The 18,689-nt window shown below is 39.7% G+C and overlaps 1 protein-coding gene across 1 annotated transcript in view; it reads left to right on the forward strand.

Moving 5' to 3' along the window:
- Nucleotides 1–1,003: 1,003 nt before the first annotated feature.
- LOC132614444 (uncharacterized protein At5g03900, chloroplastic) overlaps nt 1,004–18,689 on the forward strand; it is a 28,689-nt gene continuing 11,003 nt past the window's right edge. The window contains exons 1-6 of the mRNA XM_060328899.1: nt 1,004–1,505; nt 12,699–12,806; nt 12,904–13,004; nt 14,302–14,382; nt 17,632–17,704; nt 17,789–17,854. Coding sequence (XP_060184882.1) covers nt 1,164–1,505; nt 12,699–12,806; nt 12,904–13,004; nt 14,302–14,382; nt 17,632–17,704; nt 17,789–17,854 — 771 coding nt within the window. The 5' untranslated portion in view covers nt 1,004–1,163. The remainder of the gene's footprint in view (nt 1,506–12,698; nt 12,807–12,903; nt 13,005–14,301; nt 14,383–17,631; nt 17,705–17,788; nt 17,855–18,689) is intronic.

Here is an 18,689-nt window from a genome sequence, read left to right on the forward strand (position 1 = left end):
CAGTAGATTCTACACTATTGGAAATAAAAAAACAGTAGCAACACCTTAGCAACTATTTTGATTTTTTACAACAGCTTGTTAATATGCTGCAACAATTGCTTCAGTTGCTGCAAAAACCTAAGTAATTGTTTTGATTTTATCCAACAACTGTTGGATAAAATCAAAACTTTTCCAAAACCATACCATAACAGCAACAACAACAACAAAAACATCTAATTTTAACTACAAAACATTTATATTTCACTATAAACACACAACCATCACAAATCTCACTCACAACTTAAACAAAATACACCAAATGTGGTTTTTTAATCATGCAACCTCAGTAGATGTTTGCAACTGTCAAACAAGTGCTAAATTTGCTACAACAGGTAATCTCAGTTGTTGGAAAACATCAACAAAATTGCAAGCCTTTTTTTCGAACTCACAAACCCCAACAAGTGCAACAAATTCCCCAAACTATATAATTTCACAACCACAACCACTATTTACAAACTCACAAACCCTAACAAGTGCAACAAATACCCCAAACTACAACTTCTCAAAAACAGAACAACAAAACAAACAACATTCAAGACAAATCCATGTTCTTCTTTATCTTCTCTAACCAAAATTATCATTTTCACACTTTGATTTCAAAACCCTAACTTTTGAACGAAGTGAAAGAAAAACTTTACCTGAGAATGAATAGAGAAGCAATAGCAATGGAGAGAGAGAAACGAGCAGTAGCGACGAGGAAGAACAAATCTCTTGATTTTGAAGAGGAGAAATGAGATGAAGGTAGTGGCGCCGGTAGGGGTGGTGGTTTTGCCACCTAGAGGAAGAACTGATTTTTTTTTTGAAATAATGAAGTTGGGGGCGTAGGGGTTGGTTGGAAGATATTGTATAATGTGTGTGGGCTTTTGTGTATTTTGTAAAAGATTAATAAAATTTAAAAATTATAATTTAATCCCATTTTAATTTAATCACATTTTAAAGATAACTTTTTTTGTCACTTTAGTTTATTTTTTCTGTATCAAATTATCCCAAAGTTATCTTTCACGCCAATCCAACCAGTGGCTTCTTCTTCACCAAGGCAAAATTCCAAATTCCAAAAGCAGAAACAAACTGAAAAACCTCCATGGGAACATCTTGATTAGGAAGAAGAAGAAATTGTATAGTCAATGGCAGCCATTTCAACATGCTTCTTCTTCACAGTGAGACCCACCAACACTCAATCCATTGTATTCTCTCGAAAATCGTTTGTCCTAAAACCTTCACGAATACACTCTCAGGGTTTGAGGTATAGGAGTAAGAGGAGGAGTTCAGTTAATTTTGTTAGGGCGAGTGGTCTTGTGGAGAGCGATAACGTGCCTTCTGATGTAAGGAAGAGGGCTATGGAAGCTGTTGATGCATTGGGGAAAAGGGTTACAGTTGGAGATGTTGCCAGTAAAGCTGGCCTTCAGTTGACTCAAGCTCAGAAAGCTTTGCAAGCTCTTGCTTCTGATACTAATGGCTTCTTAGAGGTTAGTATTCCATTGCTCCAGTAGTTTATTGTCCTTAAATTTCTGTTACTATCTTCGATTTCTGTTACTATCTTGTACTCCCGATTATTGGAGTTTTTGTTGTTGTTACTGTTCAGAATGCTTTGTCATGCATTCCATCGGATTCTACCATAGCTTCTTCATTTCCTTTTCCGAACTGGTTTGAACTGTGTTTCCTCGAGCCAAGGGTCTATCGGAAACAACCTCTCTACCTCCAAGGTAGAGGTAAGGTCTGCGTACACTCTACCCATTCCCGGACCCCACTTTGTGGGATTATAGTGGCTATGTTGTTGTTGTGTTGTTAAATCAATTACTTGGTTTGTGAAAAATTATTGGCTTTTTGTCAATTCATTTGTTTCCATGTAATTATATCATGTTATGCAAAGTGACAACTACTTCAATTGCTTCCTTTTCCACTATCTGTCCCTTGAGTTCTCTCTTTTTTTTTTTTTTTATCTTTTTCTTGGTAAGGTAATTTTTTGTAAATGTATAAGCATCAAGATAATGCTGGTAGGATTGTTTAGCCTGACTACATGTTGAAAATTGCTTTCTCTCTCCTCTGATCTCCAACTCTCCAACGGTAACATCTCCTCTCTCCCTCCCTCCTCCCACCCCACCCGTCACCCCGTCAGGCGACCAGACCGCACCACTGCCCTGGTAACTCCGGCGACCAGGTAACGCCGACCACTTTTCCGGCCAGATCTATTTTTTTCTCTCTTTCCTTTTCTTCTTCTCCTCTTCTTCTTCTCTTCTCCTTTTCCCCTTTTTTAGCTGCTCCTGGCGCTGCCAGAACACAGCTGCGTCATCGCCGAAGACTTTTTCCGGCACCATTTTCCGGCTAGCCCTCTCTTTCTCTCCTTTTTTTTCTTTTTCTTTTTCTTTTCTTGCCCCCCTCTTCTCTGCTACTGTTTCAGGTCTCTGTGAGAATAATTCCGGCAGTGAACAGTGAACAGTACTCGGACGTTGAACAGAGTTTTCCGGCGGCGATCAGGTTCATTTCAACTGGAGTTGGTACCTCCGGTTTCCATATCCATTATTTGTCCATACACTTGTAGTTACATTTTTTGCTAACTTTAGACTTTTGAATAGTTTATTAGTTCATACTCATTTTCGTGGCTTTGCTTAGTGATGGTAGACTAGGGTCATGTTCTCGTTCGGGGACGGGGCGAGAGTTAGGAGGGGTAAGTGGGTTAAAGGAGCGTCTAGGTTGAGAGTAGGATCTTGGAACATTGGAACGTTAACGGGGAAGTCCATAGAGCTAGGTAAGATTCTTAAGAAGAGGAAGATTAATATAGCTTGTATGCAAGAGACCAAATGGGTAGGTCCTAAAGCTAAGGAGGTAGACGGGTATAAGCTGTGGTTTTCTGGTAGGTCGAAGTATAGAAATGGGGTGGGCATTTTAGTAGATAGTGAATTAAGGGATCAGGTGGTAGAGGTTAGGAGAGTCACTGATAGGATGATGTCGATTAAGGTGGTCGTTGAAGGACTCACTTTGAACATTATTAGTGTATATGCGCCGCAAGCGGGCTTAGGCGTCGAGGAGAAGAGGCTCTTTTGGGAGGATTTAGACGAATTAGTGGGAGGCATACCGCCTACTGATTAGCTATTCGTGGGAGGTGATTTCAATGGACACATCGGACCTATTTCGGGAGGTTATGATGATGTGCATGGAGGCTTTGGCTTCGGGGACAAGAATGGAGGAGGAGTCTCACTTTTGGATTTTGCCAGAGCTTTTGGGTTGGTGATAGCCAATTCGAGTTTTTCAAAGAAGGAGGAGCACTTGGTAACCTTCCGTAGTTCGGTGGCTAAGACTCAAATAGACTTTTTACTCCTTAGGAAGGATGATAAAGGTCTGTGCAAGGATTGTAAGGTCATTCTGAGCGAATATCTTACAACCCGACATAAGCTCTTGGTGATGGATTTAGCGATCAAGATGACGAGGAAGAAGAGGGTCGTGGAGGACCGACCTAGGATCAGATGGGGGAGTTTGACCACTATTAGTGCCCTGGAGATGGGAGAGAAATTGAAGGATATGGGGGCCTGGGATAGTAGTGGGGATGCGACCAGTATGTGGGATAAGACGACTAGTTGCATTAGGGTGGTAGCAAGGGAAGTGTTGGGGGTCTCGACAGGTAGTCGTGGTCAGCATCGAGGGGAGTGGTGGTGGGATGGAGAAGTTCAAGGGAAGGTGGAAGCAAAGAAGGTGGCGTATGCGAAGTTGATAGAAAGCAAGGATGAGGTGGAGAAGTGGACGAATACAGAACTTTATAAGATGGCGAGGAAGGAGGCAAAGTTGGCGGTTTCGACGGCAAAAACGGCAGCTTTTGAACGCATGTATGCTGAACTAGAAGAGAAAGGAGGGGACCAGAAATTGTTCAGGCTAGCCGAGGCGAGGGAGAGAAAGGCACGTGATGTGGATCAAGTAAAATGCATCAAGGACGAGCATGGCAAAGTATTGGTAGAGACGACTCTCATTAGACGGAGATGACAGTCATACTTCTCCAAACTCTTGAATGAAGAAGGGGACAGAGACATTGTGTTGGGTGATTTAGAACATACAGGAAGGCGTCGCGATTTTGGCTATTGCAGGAGTATTAAGGCTTGACGAGGTTAAGGGTGCTGTTCGTAGGATGCGCAGGGGAAGAGCGACCGGACCTGACGAGATTCCTGGGGAATTCTGGAAGAGCGCGGGCCCGACAGGTTTGGAGTGGTTGACTAGGTTCTTTAATGTCATCTTTAAGACGGCATTGATGCCCGAAGAATGAAGGGCGAGTGTAATGATCCCTCTATACAAGAATAAGGGAGATATCCAGAGTTGCAACAACTATAGAGGTATCAAGCTGCTAAGCCATACTATGAAAGTGTGGGAAAGGGTGGTGGAGATGAGGGTGAGGAGAGGTGTGTCTATTTCAGAAAACCAGTTCGGATTCATGCCAGGACGTTCAACTACAGAAGCCATCCATCTTATGAGAAGGTTGGTGGAGCAGTATAGGGAGAGGAAGAGGGACTTACACATGGTATTCATCGACCTAGAAAAGGTTATGACAAAGTTCCAAGACAGATCCTATGGAAATGCTTGGAGGCTAAAAGTGTACCTGTGGCGTACATTAGGGTGATCAAGGACATGTATGAGGGAGCCAAAACTAGGGTGAGGACAGTAGGAGAAGACTCAGAGCACTTTCCAGTTGTGATGGGGTTGCATCAAGGATCAGCTCTTAGTCCGTTTTTATTTGCCTTGGTGATGGATGGATTGACACGGCAAATTCAAGGTGAGGTGCCATGGTGTATGTTGTTCGCGGACGACATAGTCCTGATCGACGAGACTCGTAGCGGAGTTAACGCTAAGCTGGAGAGTTGGAGACATACTCTAGAGTCTAAAGGGTTTAAGCTGAGTAGGACCAAGACAGAGTACTTGGAGTGTAAGTTCAGTGAAGCACCTTAGGAGGCTGGCTTGGAAGTGAGACTTGGTACCCAGGCCATCCAGAAGAAAAGTAGTTTCAAGTACCTTGGGTCTATTCTGCAAAGCTGCGGGGAGATTGACGATGATGTCACACATCGTATTAGGGCGAAATGGAGGCTTGCTTCCGGAGTGCTATGTGACAAGAAGGTGCCACCAAAACTTAAGGGCAAGTTCTACAAAGTGGTGGTTAGACCGACTATGTTGTATGGGGCGGAGTGTTGGCCGGTTAAGATCTCTCACGTTCAAAAGATGAAAGTTGCCGAGATGAGAATGTTAAGATGGATGTGTGGTCACACCAGCAGTGACAAGATTAGGAATGAGCATATTCGGGATAAGGTGGGGGTGGCCTCGGTGGAAGATAAGATGCGAGAAGCGAGATTGAGATGATTTGGGCATGTGAAGAGGAGAGACACAGATGCCCCAGTGCGGAGGTGTGAGAGGTTGGCCATGGATGGTTTCAGACGAGGTAGGGGTAGGCCGAAGAAGTATTGGGGAGAGGTAATTAGACACGACATGACACAACTACAGCTTACCGAGGACATGACCTTAGATAGGAGGGTTTGGAGGACCCAAATTAGGGTAGAAGGCTAGTAGATAGTCTCGTTATCCGTTCTTATTAGTAGTCGCATTATTGCAATATAATTTCTTGTGCTCCGATTTCTGTTATTATCTGTTATTTCCTGTGCTTTGATTATCCTGTGTTATCTGCTCCGATTTCTGCTATTATCGGTTATTTCCTGTGCTTTGATTATCCTGTGTTATCTGTGTCGCTTGCATTATTTCATTTCCATATCGCTTTGAATCTCTTAACCTTATCTGACTTCTTTTTATGCTTTTATTGAGCCGAGGGTCTTTCGGAAACAGTCGTCCTACCTTGGTAGGAGTAAGGTCTGCGTACACTCTACCCTCCCCAGACCCCACGATGTGGGATTTCACTGGGTTGTTGTTGTTGTTGTAGAGAACTAATAAAGTCAACCATGGCTTCTACATCAGTATCATCTACACTTACCATGTTGCTTCAAAAGAAAGCAAACAAATACAATGAAATTTAAGACTAGTAACATTCTCCTTTTGTCTTAGTTTTCTTTTTTGATTTCTCTCTTCATATAATTCACCAAATGGTTGCATTATAGATACTTGTATGGATACCCTTATTTCTCTTTTCTGCCAACCTTGTAGCGATTCCACGGCATAGTCCATTTAAGGCCATTAAAAAAGCAAATCCCACAATTCTACAGTAGTTTTTCAGTCCAGACTGCAGAGGCAGGTGGTTTGTGGCCACTGAATGCTCTTCACATCTGCTAGAAATGCTCATACCTCTTCTTTGTAGATTAGACTTTGTTAGGCATGTGTTCTTGCTTGCTAACCTTGAGATATTTCTAGTTCTTGAACTAGCCTTCCCCAGCTTGAGGTCAAGTGAGGAACTTTTTCTCTTATATAGGCAAATGGACCTTGTAAAGGGCATAACTTCTCCAAATCTGTTTCCAAGGCCACTTGGGTCCTGCTGCATCCATTGTATTTGTGTAGCAATTAGCATGATGTAACTATAAATAGACCATCTTTCTTGCCCTTCCAACAAATGTCATCCTTTCTGTCTTACATAAGGAGTTAGTCTCAAGTTGTTGAGCAAACTGCAGGTATTGTCAACTTCTCTATCGTTGCAATGCCTTCTAAAAATGATGTTCGGATTAATAATCTGCTAGTGTTGCATTTTGGTTGGCTTCCAGAGGAACTTGTAACTTGAGAGCGTTTCAGTCCCTTGAGTTTTAACTATGCAACTTTCTTTTGTCAAATCTCAACTTCATTCTGTTGAAAATAAATGAACTTCTCCAGATTGAGACCTAATATCTTACTACTTAGCGGGGACATCAGACATGTGTTAATATAAGTGGTTATTGGACAGTATGCAAGATTGAAGAGATGGTAACACTAACGGTGTGTTTGGAAACTACAATGTAATTGCAAGGGTAGTTATTACACTGCATAGTAATATCAAAGACATGTTTGGTTGCCATAATGTAGTTACAGTATAATTTTGACTTTGTCATGTTTGGTTGCCATAATGTAGTTACAGTATAATTTTGACTTTGTCATGTTTAGTTGGATTTCTGCGAGTATCTGTTGGTTTATAATGACTTATTTACTTTTACTTTCATTGTTTTCATTTTCATAATTGCTTCAATTTGTTTGCCCGTATCTGACCTTTCTTATGCTTTTTCTTGAGCCTAGGGTCTTCCGGAAACAGCCTCCCTACCTAAGGTGGGGGTAAGGTCTGTGTACACTCTACCCTCCCCAGACCCCACGTTGTGGGATTCACTGGGTATGTTGTTGTTGTTGTTGTCATGTTTGGTTGAACAAGTGTAATTACACTGTTAAATATTTAGTTTTAAGAATAAAAATTAATTTTAAAAACATTAATGAACTTTTTTTTCTTCAGATGAAGTAGTAAACAAACTTTAAATGTGTGACAAATACACTTGTATATAACAAATATCAGATATTGATGTTTAAACTACATATTCTTATTTGATAAAAATATTACATATTTATAAATTTGTAACTAATATTGTAAAAAAATAATCTATATCTTGACTATCTTGCAAATAAATAATATGTTAATATAAAATAATTAATAAAAGTTAATGAATTTAATTTTTTTTTACCAACTCATATGAGTATAATATGAAATTTATGATTTGTGCCACTTTTTAAATAACAAAAAGATAGATATGAGTTTAGAAGGTAGTTTTTCATAACAGGCTAGTAAAATACGAAATTGTGTTTAAGAACTAAGAACAAACACCCCCCCCCCCCCCCCCCCCCCACACACACACACACACAAAAAAAAAAATAACAACAACAAACGAAGTAAAATATGAGAAGCTGTAAAACTATATAGAAGCACGCCATAAGCAACATGTTGGAAGGCTGAAAAATGAGAATAAGAGAAATGGAAGGGAAATATGTTACCTTAGCTTGTAATTACACAGTGTAATTACCAGTAATTATCACCTTGCCCTTAAGAATTGGAGAGTGTAATTGCACCATTCCTTACACCCAATTTTATGCTGACCGAGTAATTACTGGGTCAGACAAACATGCCAAACTGTGTAATTACACCAACTTACACACAGATCCAATTCCCAGGTGGCTCTCCGAACATGCTCTAAATGAGCACTAATAGAGTCACCAAATTTAGATATATATAAATTTAATTAGCATTGGTTACTGCTTTCTCTCTCCTCTACTTTCTCTCTTCTCTGCCCTCCAACTCTCCACCCCACCCGCCACCTCGTCAGGCGACCAGACCGCACCACTGTTCAGGTAACTCCGGCGACCAGGTAACGCCGGCCACTTTTCCGGTCAGATCTACTTTTTCTCTTTCCTTTTCTTCTTCTCTTCTCATTTTTTCCTTTTTTTAGCTGCTTCTGCCGCTGCCAGAACACAGCTGCGTCATCGCCGGAGACTTTTTCCGGCCAGCCCTCTCTCTCTCCTTTTTTCCTTTTCTTTTGTTCTTTTTTTTTCTTCCCCCCCCCCCCCCCCCCCCCCTCTCTTCTCCCGTTTCAGGTCTCTGTGAGTAGAATTCCGGCAGTGAACAGTAACTCAACAGTGAATAGTGTGAACAGTACTCGGACGTTGAACAGTGTTTTCCGGCGGCGACCAGGTTCAGTTCAACTGGAGTTGGTACCTCCGGTTGCCACATCCATTATTTGTCCATACATTTGTAGTTACATTTTGCTAACTTTAGACTTTTGAATAATTTATTAGTTCATACTCATTTTCGTGGCTTTGCTTAGTGATGGTAGACTAGGGTCATGTTCTCGTTCGGAGACGGGGGCGAGGGTTAGGAGGGGTAAGTGGGTTAGAGGAGCGTCTAGGTTGAGAGTAGGATCTTGGAACATTGGGACGTTAACGGGGAAGTCCATAGAGCTAGTTAAGATTCTTAAGAAGAGGAAGATTAATATAGCTTGTATCCAAGAGACCAAATGGGTAGGTCCTAAAGCTAAGGAGGTAGACGGGTATAAGCTGTGGTTCTCTGGTAGGTCGAAGTATAGAAATGGGGTGGCCATTTTAGTAGATGGTGAATTAAGGGATCAGGTGGTAGAGGTTAGGAGAGCCACTGATAGGATGATGTCGATTAAGGTGGTCGTTGAAGGACTCACTGTGAACATTATTAGTGCATATGCGCCGCAAGCGGGTTTAGGCGACGAGGAGAAGAGGCGCTTTTGGGAGGATTTGGACGAATTAGTGGGAGGCATACCGCCTACTGAGAAGCTATTTGTGGGAGGTGATTTCAATGGACACATCGGGCCTATTTCGGGAGGTTATGATGATGTGCATGGAGGCTTTGGCTTCGGGGACAGGAATGGAGGAAGAGTCTCACTTTTGGATTTTGCAAGAGCTTCTGGGTTGGTGATAGCCAATTCGAGTTTCCCAAAGAAGGAGGAACACTTGGTAACCTTCCGTAGTTTGGTGGCTAAGACTCAAATAGACTTTTTACTCCTTAGGAAGGATGATAAAGGTCTGTGCAAGGATTGTAAGGTCATTCCGAGCGAATATCTTACAACCCGACACAAGCTCTTGGTGATGGATTTAGCGATCAAGATGACGAGGAAGGAGGCGAAGTTGGCGGTTTCGACGGCAAAAACGACAGCTTTTGAACGCATGTATGCTGAACTAGAAGAGAAAGGAGGGGACCAGAAATTGTTCAGGCTAGCCAAGGCGAGGGAGAGAAAGGCACGTGATGTGGATCAAGTAAAGTGCATCAAGGACGAACATGGCAAAGTATTGGTAGATGAGACTCTCATTAGACAGAGATGGCAGTCATACTTCTGCAAACTCTTGAATGAAGAAGGGGACAGAGACATTGTGTTGGGAGAATTAGAACATACAGGAAGGCGTCACGATTTTGGGTATTGCAGGAGTATTAAGGTTGACGAGGTTAAGGGTGCTGTTCGTAGGATGCGCAGGGGAAGAGCGACCGGACCTGACGAGATTCCTGGGGAATTCTGGAAGAGCGTGGGCCCGACAGGTTTGGAGTGGCTGACTAGGTTGTTTAATGTCATCTTTAAGACGGCATTGATGCCCGAAGAATGGAGGGCGAGTGTAATGATCCCTCTATACAAGAATAAGGGAGATATCCAGAGTTGCAGCAACTATAGAGGTATCAAGCTGCTAAGCCATACTATGAAAGTGTGGGAAAGGGTGGTGGAGATGAGGGTGAGGAGAGGTGTGTCTATTTCAGAGAACCAGTTCGGATTCATGCCCGGACGCTCAACTACAGAAGCCATCCATCTTGTGAGAAGGTTGGTGGAGCAGTATAGGGAGAGGAAGAAGGACTTACACATGGTATTCATCGACCTAGAAAAGGCTTATGACAAAGTTCCAAGACAGATCCGATGGAAATGCTTGGAGGCTAAAAGTGTACCTGTGGCGTACATTAGGGTGATCAAGGACATGTATGAGGGAGCCAAAACCAGGGTAAGGACAGTAGGAGGAGACTCAGAGCACTTTCCAGTTGTGATGGGGTTGCATCAAGGATCAGCTCTTAGTCCGTTTTTATTTGCCTTGGTGATGGATGAATTGACACGGCAAATTCAAGGTGAGGTGCCATGGTGTATGTTGTTCGCGGACGACATAGTCCTGATCGACGAGACTCGTAGCGGAGTTAACGCTAAGTTGGAGAGTTGGAGACATACTCTAGAGTCTAAAGGGTTTAAGCTGAGTAGGACCAAGACAGAGTACTTGGAGTGTAAGTTCAGTGAAGCACCTTAGGAGGCTGGCTTGGAAGTGAGACTTGGTACCCAGGCCATCCAGAAGAAAAGTAGTTTCAAGTACCTTGGGTCTATTCTGCAAAGCTGCGGGGAGATTGACGATGATGTCACACATCGTATTGGGGCGAAATGGAGGCTTGCTTCCGGAGTGCTATGTGACAAGAAGGTGCCACCAAAACTTAAGGGCAAGTTCTACAAAGTGGTGGTTAGACCGACTATGTTGTATGGGGCGGAGTGTTGGCCGGTTAAGATCTCTCACGTTCAAAAGATGAAAGTTGCCGAGATGAGAATGTTAAGATGGATGTGTGGTCACACCAGCAGTGACAAGATTAGGAATGAGCATATTCGGGATAAGGTGGGGGTGGCCTCGGTGGAAGATAAGATGCGAGAAGCGAGATTGAGATGATTTGGGCATGTGAAGAGGAGAGACACAGATGCCCCAGTGCGGAGGTGTGAGAGGTTGGCCATGGATGGTTTCAGACGAGGTAGGGGTTGACCGAAGAAGTATTGGGGAGAGGTAATTAGACACGACATGGCGCAACTATAGCTTACCGAGGACATGACCTTAGATAGGAGGGTTTGGAGGACCCAAATTAGGGTAGAAGGCTAGTAGATAGTCTCGTTTTCCGTTCTTATTAGTAGTCGCATTATCGCAATATAATTTCTTCTGCTCAGATTTCTGCTATTATCTGTTATTTCCTGTGCTTTCATTATCCTGTGTTATCTGTGTCGCTTGCATTATTTCATTTCATATCGCTTTGATTCTCTGAACCTTATCTGACTTCTTTTTATGCTTTTATTGAGCCGAGGGTCTTTCGGAAACAGTCGTCCTACCTTGGTAGGAGTAAGGTCTGCTTACACTCTACCCTCCCTAGACCCCACGATGTGGGATTTCACTGGGTTGTTGTTGTTGTTGTTGAGCTTAAAATATTCTAAGTGCAATACTATCCCTATAAAATGAGATCCTTTCGTCTACTTGTTTGGCACTGATAGTCCTTATATTTGTTTTTCCTGAGGATGATTCAAATAAACGGTAGATCTGAAAAAGTAGTAATAGAATCGCCTAATACAGCTGAACTGTAAATTTAACAAATGGCATGGAAGGTTTTTAAACTATTTTAGTTAGTGCATTATAAAATATGAGTTCCAGCTCTCAGGTCCTCCAAGTTCTACTTGTTTGGTGTCGATGGTCATCACATTGAATTTCAGCCGAAAGAACCTTCACAACTGAAATCTCTAGCTCAAATGGCTTACTAAATGTTTTCCTGTAAATATTAAAAGTGAACAAAGAAAAGGGAAATAAATGCAAATCATACCTTCCTCTACATCTTCTTCCTTTTATTTTGTGGAAGATTTTAATTGATCTTCAGCTAAATATCATAAATTCCACTGTGTGAGCTAGACATTCGACTTTCCAAAGGTTGATGAAATTTATATTTGGAGGCTAATGCCAAGCAAGTAAAATTTGGAGGACCTAATGGTTGGATATATTTATTTAAGGATGACACTGGGTTTTTCAGAATATTGAAGGACCTCTCTTGGCATTGGCTAATATTGCCTGTGACGCTCAAATTGCCAGAACACATGAAGTTCTCTTATTTTGATTAAATCAACCGGTTATAAAAAATAGAAAAGGTTAACCCAAAGGATGATGAGTATGTGCTTAAGAGTGACTGACAATGGTACCTGAAAAGTTTGCAACATCCATATGAAGGTTCATATGCTGTATCTGTTGACTATTTTTGTTCAAGGCTCTTTATTAGAGTTTTCTGTTGGAGTCCCTCTTAAATATTTGTGGAATATAATATATCATTGAACTTTTTAGTTCTTTCTTTGGAAGCTGATCACCTTTTTAATGGATGACTTGTAGAGTTGTAGGGTCATGCATTTATGCCACATTTCGGTTGTTTAATCAGATTTTGGCTAATATGGTTTTGGTAGGTATCAGATGAGGGTGATGTCCTTTATGTATTTCCTAAGGATTATCGTTCAAATCTCACGGCTAAATCATTTAGGATGAAGATTGAGCCTTTGCTGGAGAAAGCAAAGGTATTAATCCTATTCTATTGGTGATGTTAATATGTGTTAATTTAGAATATGTCTATCCATAATACTTATCTTCCGAGGGAACGTCAATACTTTGCAGCTTGCAGGTGAATACTTAGTGAGGGTTTCCTTTGGTACAACACTAATTGCTTCGATTGTCATTGTCTATACAACCATAATTGCTATCCTCTCTAGTAGAAGGTATTTGTAGACATTATAAGTCTTGAAATCATTTTGTACCTACTTTTTCTTGAGATACCTATTTTTCTCAAATCCATATTTTCCTAAGGGCCTGTTTGGAAAGCCACTTTGTAATTGGAATTGGGTGTAATTATTCAATTTAGCATGTCTGTGTGACCAAGTAATCGCTTGGTTAGCACGTAGTCGAGTTTAATTGAGAGGGAGTTACATTCTTCACGAGGGATTGAGAATTGCTGGTAATTACATGGTGTAATTACAATTTTATTTTTTTAGTTTCTTTCTGTTTTGGTTTAATTTATATTCTTTTTAATTTATTTTTTATTTCCATTCTCTTTTCTTTGTAGTTTAATTTTTAATTTTTTACTTTTAAATATTTTTTATTTTTTTTAATATATTGTTCTTTTTACATTATCTACTTTTTATTTCTTTACTTCTCATATCCAACCTTTATTTCATGTGCTTCCATGAAATTTCTCATAGTTTGTTTCTTTCTTATTTGTTGTCTTTTATATAAATTTTGCTTAGCTGTGTTATTATTCTATTTTCTTAAAATTACACCTCCTAATTATAGAAAGAATGAGTCATCTACAAACTTGGCTTATAATGAGTGATGTCATTAAAGTTTGATTGCCTTGTAGAATGAGGTTATAGACAAACTTGACTTATACTGAGTGATGTTAGAATTGATAGATTATTTTTTATCAAACATTCGAAAAATGTTATAAAATTATGGTTGTAAATATTGATTTTTTGTCAAACATGCATCCCCATGATGTTTTTCAGAATGTGTGCTTGGCTAAATTTTTTATTAATTAATTCAACTAAAATGTTGTTTGCTTGAAAATACACAACAACTACGACAACAACTTACCCAGTGTCTTGAAAACTGAATATCAGTTACTTTTTACAATATTAGTTACAAATCTACAATTATTTATTTAAAAAATAATATATTTTTTGAATACCTAGTAATAGATAAAATTTAGTAATATTTCTTATATAGACACAGATTTGCCAAACATTAACATCTAGCTTTTGATAACTAAATTTTATTTTAAAAATTTAAAAGATCTAACTGTGTAATTACACTTGTGCAACCAAACATTGCGTTCGTAATTACTCTATAATTATGTTATGACAAACAAACAGGTCTTCGTAATTACTATAGCTATACTATGTAATTACTAGGATTTGTAATTACTACCCTAGTAATTACACCAAATCCAATTACAAGGTGTCTTTCCAAACATATCCTTAGTTTTGGGCCATTTGTTTCTGACATTTGCTTTCTTTACAGTGAAGAAGACAATCGGGGAAGACGAGGCAGATCTTATGACAGCGGTTTCTCGTTTTACTTAAGTCCAACCGATTTATTCTGGTAATTATAATTTGATCCATTGTTGTGGAAGAAGCAATGTCGCTCTAGGTGCAATTTTGCTTATCTTTGTTTCGTTTCTTGAAGTTTATAAAGGGCCTCACTTATGGCCTCTTTTGTGCATTCATGTCCTAAATTTCGACTGATTTCATGGTTGTCTTATTATGTTTATTTGTTGTAACAACATGAGATCATTAATTTAGAGATAATTGAGTTTTTTCGTTTCCTTGATTCGATATTAACTTATTGCCCCATCAGAGTCAACCTTGGTGTTGTCCAGCTTTGGGGCTTTAAGCGCAAAGTGCAAATAAAGTGTGGGCTTTAATGAAAAAAGGCGCAACTGGAGAAAAGATATTTATGTATAGTCCAAGATTAATAATCATAAGCATAAATGACAAATATATGGACAAAGAATTTGTTTTTGTTTTTCGATAATGTGAAATATCAATCTTTAATGTCTTTATCTTTAAGATTACGCTCATTGGCAAGGAAAAGTATGCCTTAGAGTCTTGATGACGACATTGAAGCGCCCATAAAGCGAGGCGAAGCGCTCATAAAGCGAGGTGAAGCGCTCATAAAGCGAGGCGAAGCGCTCAACACGTTTTGCGCCTCGCTTTAGGGCTTAAGCGCGGCTTTGACCACACTGGCTGGAGGAGTCGATATTTATTATTGGAGGGAAGATTAACGTTGATCAATAGTGTGCTTGATGCTTTGTCGACCTACATGATGCCTATATTTCCAATGCCTGCAAATGTGAGAAAAAGAATTGATGCACTAAGAAGAAAATTTCCTTTGGGAAGGAAAGATAAAAAGAAATACATTTGGTTAACTGGAGCACTTTAACAGTTAGCAAAAAGAAATGGGGTTTGGGAATTAGAGACCTGAAGATCCAGAATCAAAGCCTGATGGTGAAGTGGTTGTGGAGGTTTGCTCCAGATGAGAACTCACTGTGGAAACAGGTAATTAAAACCAAGTATGGGATTGGAGGTAATTGGACAACAAATCCTGTGAACTCTTCTTATGAGGTCAGTGTGTGGAGATCCATAAGGAACCTTTGGCCATTAATCAGAAACAAAGCAAGATACAAACCAGGTAATGGGATGAAGATCTCATTTTGGGTAGACAATTGGTTAGTCCAAGACTCTTTGAAGCAGCTATTTCCAGATATCTACAATCTCTGTCAACAAGAGGCAACTGTGGCAGCCGGCAGGTCTATTGATTGGTCACAACAAAGGTGGAATCCTAGCTTCAGAAGACTATTAAATGACTGGAAGATTGGTAGATTCTTAGAGTTCTACAGTCTATTGGCACAATTCAGAGGTACTACCACAACTGAGGATTGCATGATTTGGCAAAGGGGTAGTAAAGTTATATTCTCTGCTAAGTCAGCTTATAGGGAATAGTACAACATATCCAACAATCAGGTTAGATGTTGGCCATGGAAAATGATATGGAAAGTTAAGATCCCTTGCAAAGTAGCATGTTTCACTTGGCTTCTGGCTAAGGAGTCAGTTTTGAAACATGATAATCTGGTAAAGAGGGGTTATCAGTTATGTTCAAAATGTTACTTATGTGAGAAAAGGCAGAGACAATAAACCATCTCTTTTTACTCTGCAAATGGACAGATCAACTTTGAAATTTTTTTCATTAACCTAAGGGAAATTAGGTGGGTGAAGCCTGGAAGAATAGTTGATGTTTTAAAAAGTTAGAGCAGGGATGGCAACCTATCCCGTCAGAAGGAGAGATGGAGGATTGTCCCTGCATGCTTTTGGTGGACAGTTTGGAGAGAAAAATCTGAGATCCGTTGAAGACAAAAACAACAACATTCGAAAGATAAAGATGAACTGATTAGTCCTTTACTATTTTTGGTGTAAATAAGAATATTTAGAAGAAGCATAATCTATCTTTGATGTCCTAGATTATTTGTAAGATGACTCATATCTAGGAACTTTTTTTTTTTTCTGGTTCCCCTGTATTTTTTGTGACTCCACAACTTGTGTAGTGCACCCTTTTAATATATAAAATTGTTAACATTCTAAAAAAAGGATATATTATGGACAGACAACTTCTGTGTCTGGGGCTGCAAGTTTTTGGTGTTTGCTGCAGTCATGGTTTAGCTAGAGCTTTTACCATTATTTTGAGGCTAGGTTTTTTTTTTTTTTTTTTTTTTTTTTTTTTTTTTTTTTTTTTTTTTTTTTTTTACTTTTAGATATGAGAAAATGTGGTTCTCTGCTTAGTGGTTTGTCCTAGCATTACAACGGAATTATTTTACTTTCTCTCGACGGTTTTTATCAGGGGTGTTGGTGGCCTATATTTTTACAAAAAATATCAAGATATAGTTTTTCTTGCTCCAACAAATGGATGTAAAAGAAGCACCTCAGATACAGATCAACTGCGACTTTTTCATGCAGAACCTTCTCTGACAGTGTGCTCTGGTAGAGTTCCTTCTTATTTCTTAACTGCGAAGATCAAATGACTGATCTTCAAAGCATGTAACTGTGTTGTGAATGTCCTGAGTCCAGCCCCTGTTCTTTGCCCTTCTCAAGGCAAGCAAAGGGAAGAACTAGGAACAACTAGCTGTCAGTGGTTGTATTGCAACACGTTCTTGTGCCATTTCCTTCTTGGTTTTTTAGTATCTGCTTGAGTGGCGTTTTACCTCCCCGGTAATTTTTTTAATCTCAAACCTAAGCAGTTAAACTACCAATTGCAATTCATACATTGAGGGGAATCTGGCTTAGAATAAATCAACCTTGATTTTATGTACTGCAAAATAAGAGTTTCCCTTTAGTTTTGGCAAGACCCCGTGAAGATGATTGTGGCGGAAATATATGACCATTAGAATCTCAAAAAGGGAAGAAGATACTTATTTGAGTTGTGTCTTTTGAGTTAATCTAAATAAAAGGAACTTTATTTATTTGAAAAAGTAAAGGTAGTAGCACTAAGATGGTTGATTTCGTCCTTTCCTTTTCTTGATTGATTAGTGATCATGACAGCTAGCCTAATACCATAAAAGTTTTATCTTTTGCTCTAAGGTATTTCATGCAAGAACTTCTATTTCTGGAAAAAATATACTTATATCTCACATTTTAATGTTCTAACCTAGCAACTGTGATACATGTTCAATGGGTTAACTTTATCATGACCCATATATGGGTGAACCTTATGCATTTTCCATTTTGAAATATTATGTACCATAGCTAAAAGCTTAATGAAAGCCTGGGCACCTTTCTAATCTAGTTAATTTTCTTCTAGGTACTGGGATCCATACTACTATAGGAGACGACGAGTTCATGAAGAAAGTGGTGGGATGAACTTCATTGAATCTGTATGTGGTAAAAGGCATTGGAGCTGATGCTTTTATATTTGCATCTGAGTCTGTCATGACTAACAGTTGTTGCTAAATTTGCAGGTTTTCTCCTTTGTATTTGGTGATGGTGATCCAAATCAAGAGATTGAAGAGGAGAGGTGGAAGTTGGTAATTATTGAGCACTGAATTTAGCGGTCCGTTGCTTTTATTTTTCTTTCTTTTTTCTATGGTGGGGATGGGCTTGGGGCACGTGAATAACGGGAAAGTGAAGTAGAAGAGGATGGCATTCGGTGGGATTAAAATCTTTCACATTCTGGATAGAATTGCAACCATTAAGCTACTACTCCAAGTCAAGTGGTCTATTAATTCAATTTCTCATTCCTGGCATTGTATAACTTCTCTACTTTTTATGTTTTCCTCTTTTCTTTCCTGCTTCTGGTAAATCTTTGTTCATGCTTTCTGGTCGGCGGTTAATCTCTACCCACATAAAATGACATGAGATAGATGTTCTCTTTTAATTGTTCTGCATTACAGCGTCTTTCGTCGACAATAAGTTGTTCTATTTTCGTTGTTTCATTACAATTTCTTTTTGCAGTTACGAATTTTTCCTTATCTGGATACCTTATTGACACCCCAGGACGTCTCTGGGGTTACGTTGTTTGGATAAAGGGATAGATGTCCTGGATGAAGTGACAGTTGCTTCAGTCTTTTAGTGTCTATAATATAGATGACTAAGAGACTTGTAGTCATACCTTTGTGTCTAAGTTTTGTGGGAAATAATTTGATGGAGGGGATGTTTGATTTTTTTTTCCGGTAGAGGAGAGGTGTAATTGCCAATGCCCTCATACTCTCATGTTACTACTTGGTTATTTGAGCAATGAACCGAAGAGAGTGAGGTACAGTTTTGCGTGGTGGCCAGTTAGGATTTTCCGTGCTTAATTTTACTTTGTTGGTAGGTAAAGAATAACTTTTATTGATATACCAGCAAAAAGAGAATGCTGGG

The sequence above is a fragment of the Lycium barbarum genome, chromosome 10 (genome assembly GCF_019175385.1).
Source record: "Lycium barbarum isolate Lr01 chromosome 10, ASM1917538v2, whole genome shotgun sequence".
Classification (NCBI taxonomy): domain Eukaryota; kingdom Viridiplantae; phylum Streptophyta; class Magnoliopsida; order Solanales; family Solanaceae; genus Lycium; species Lycium barbarum.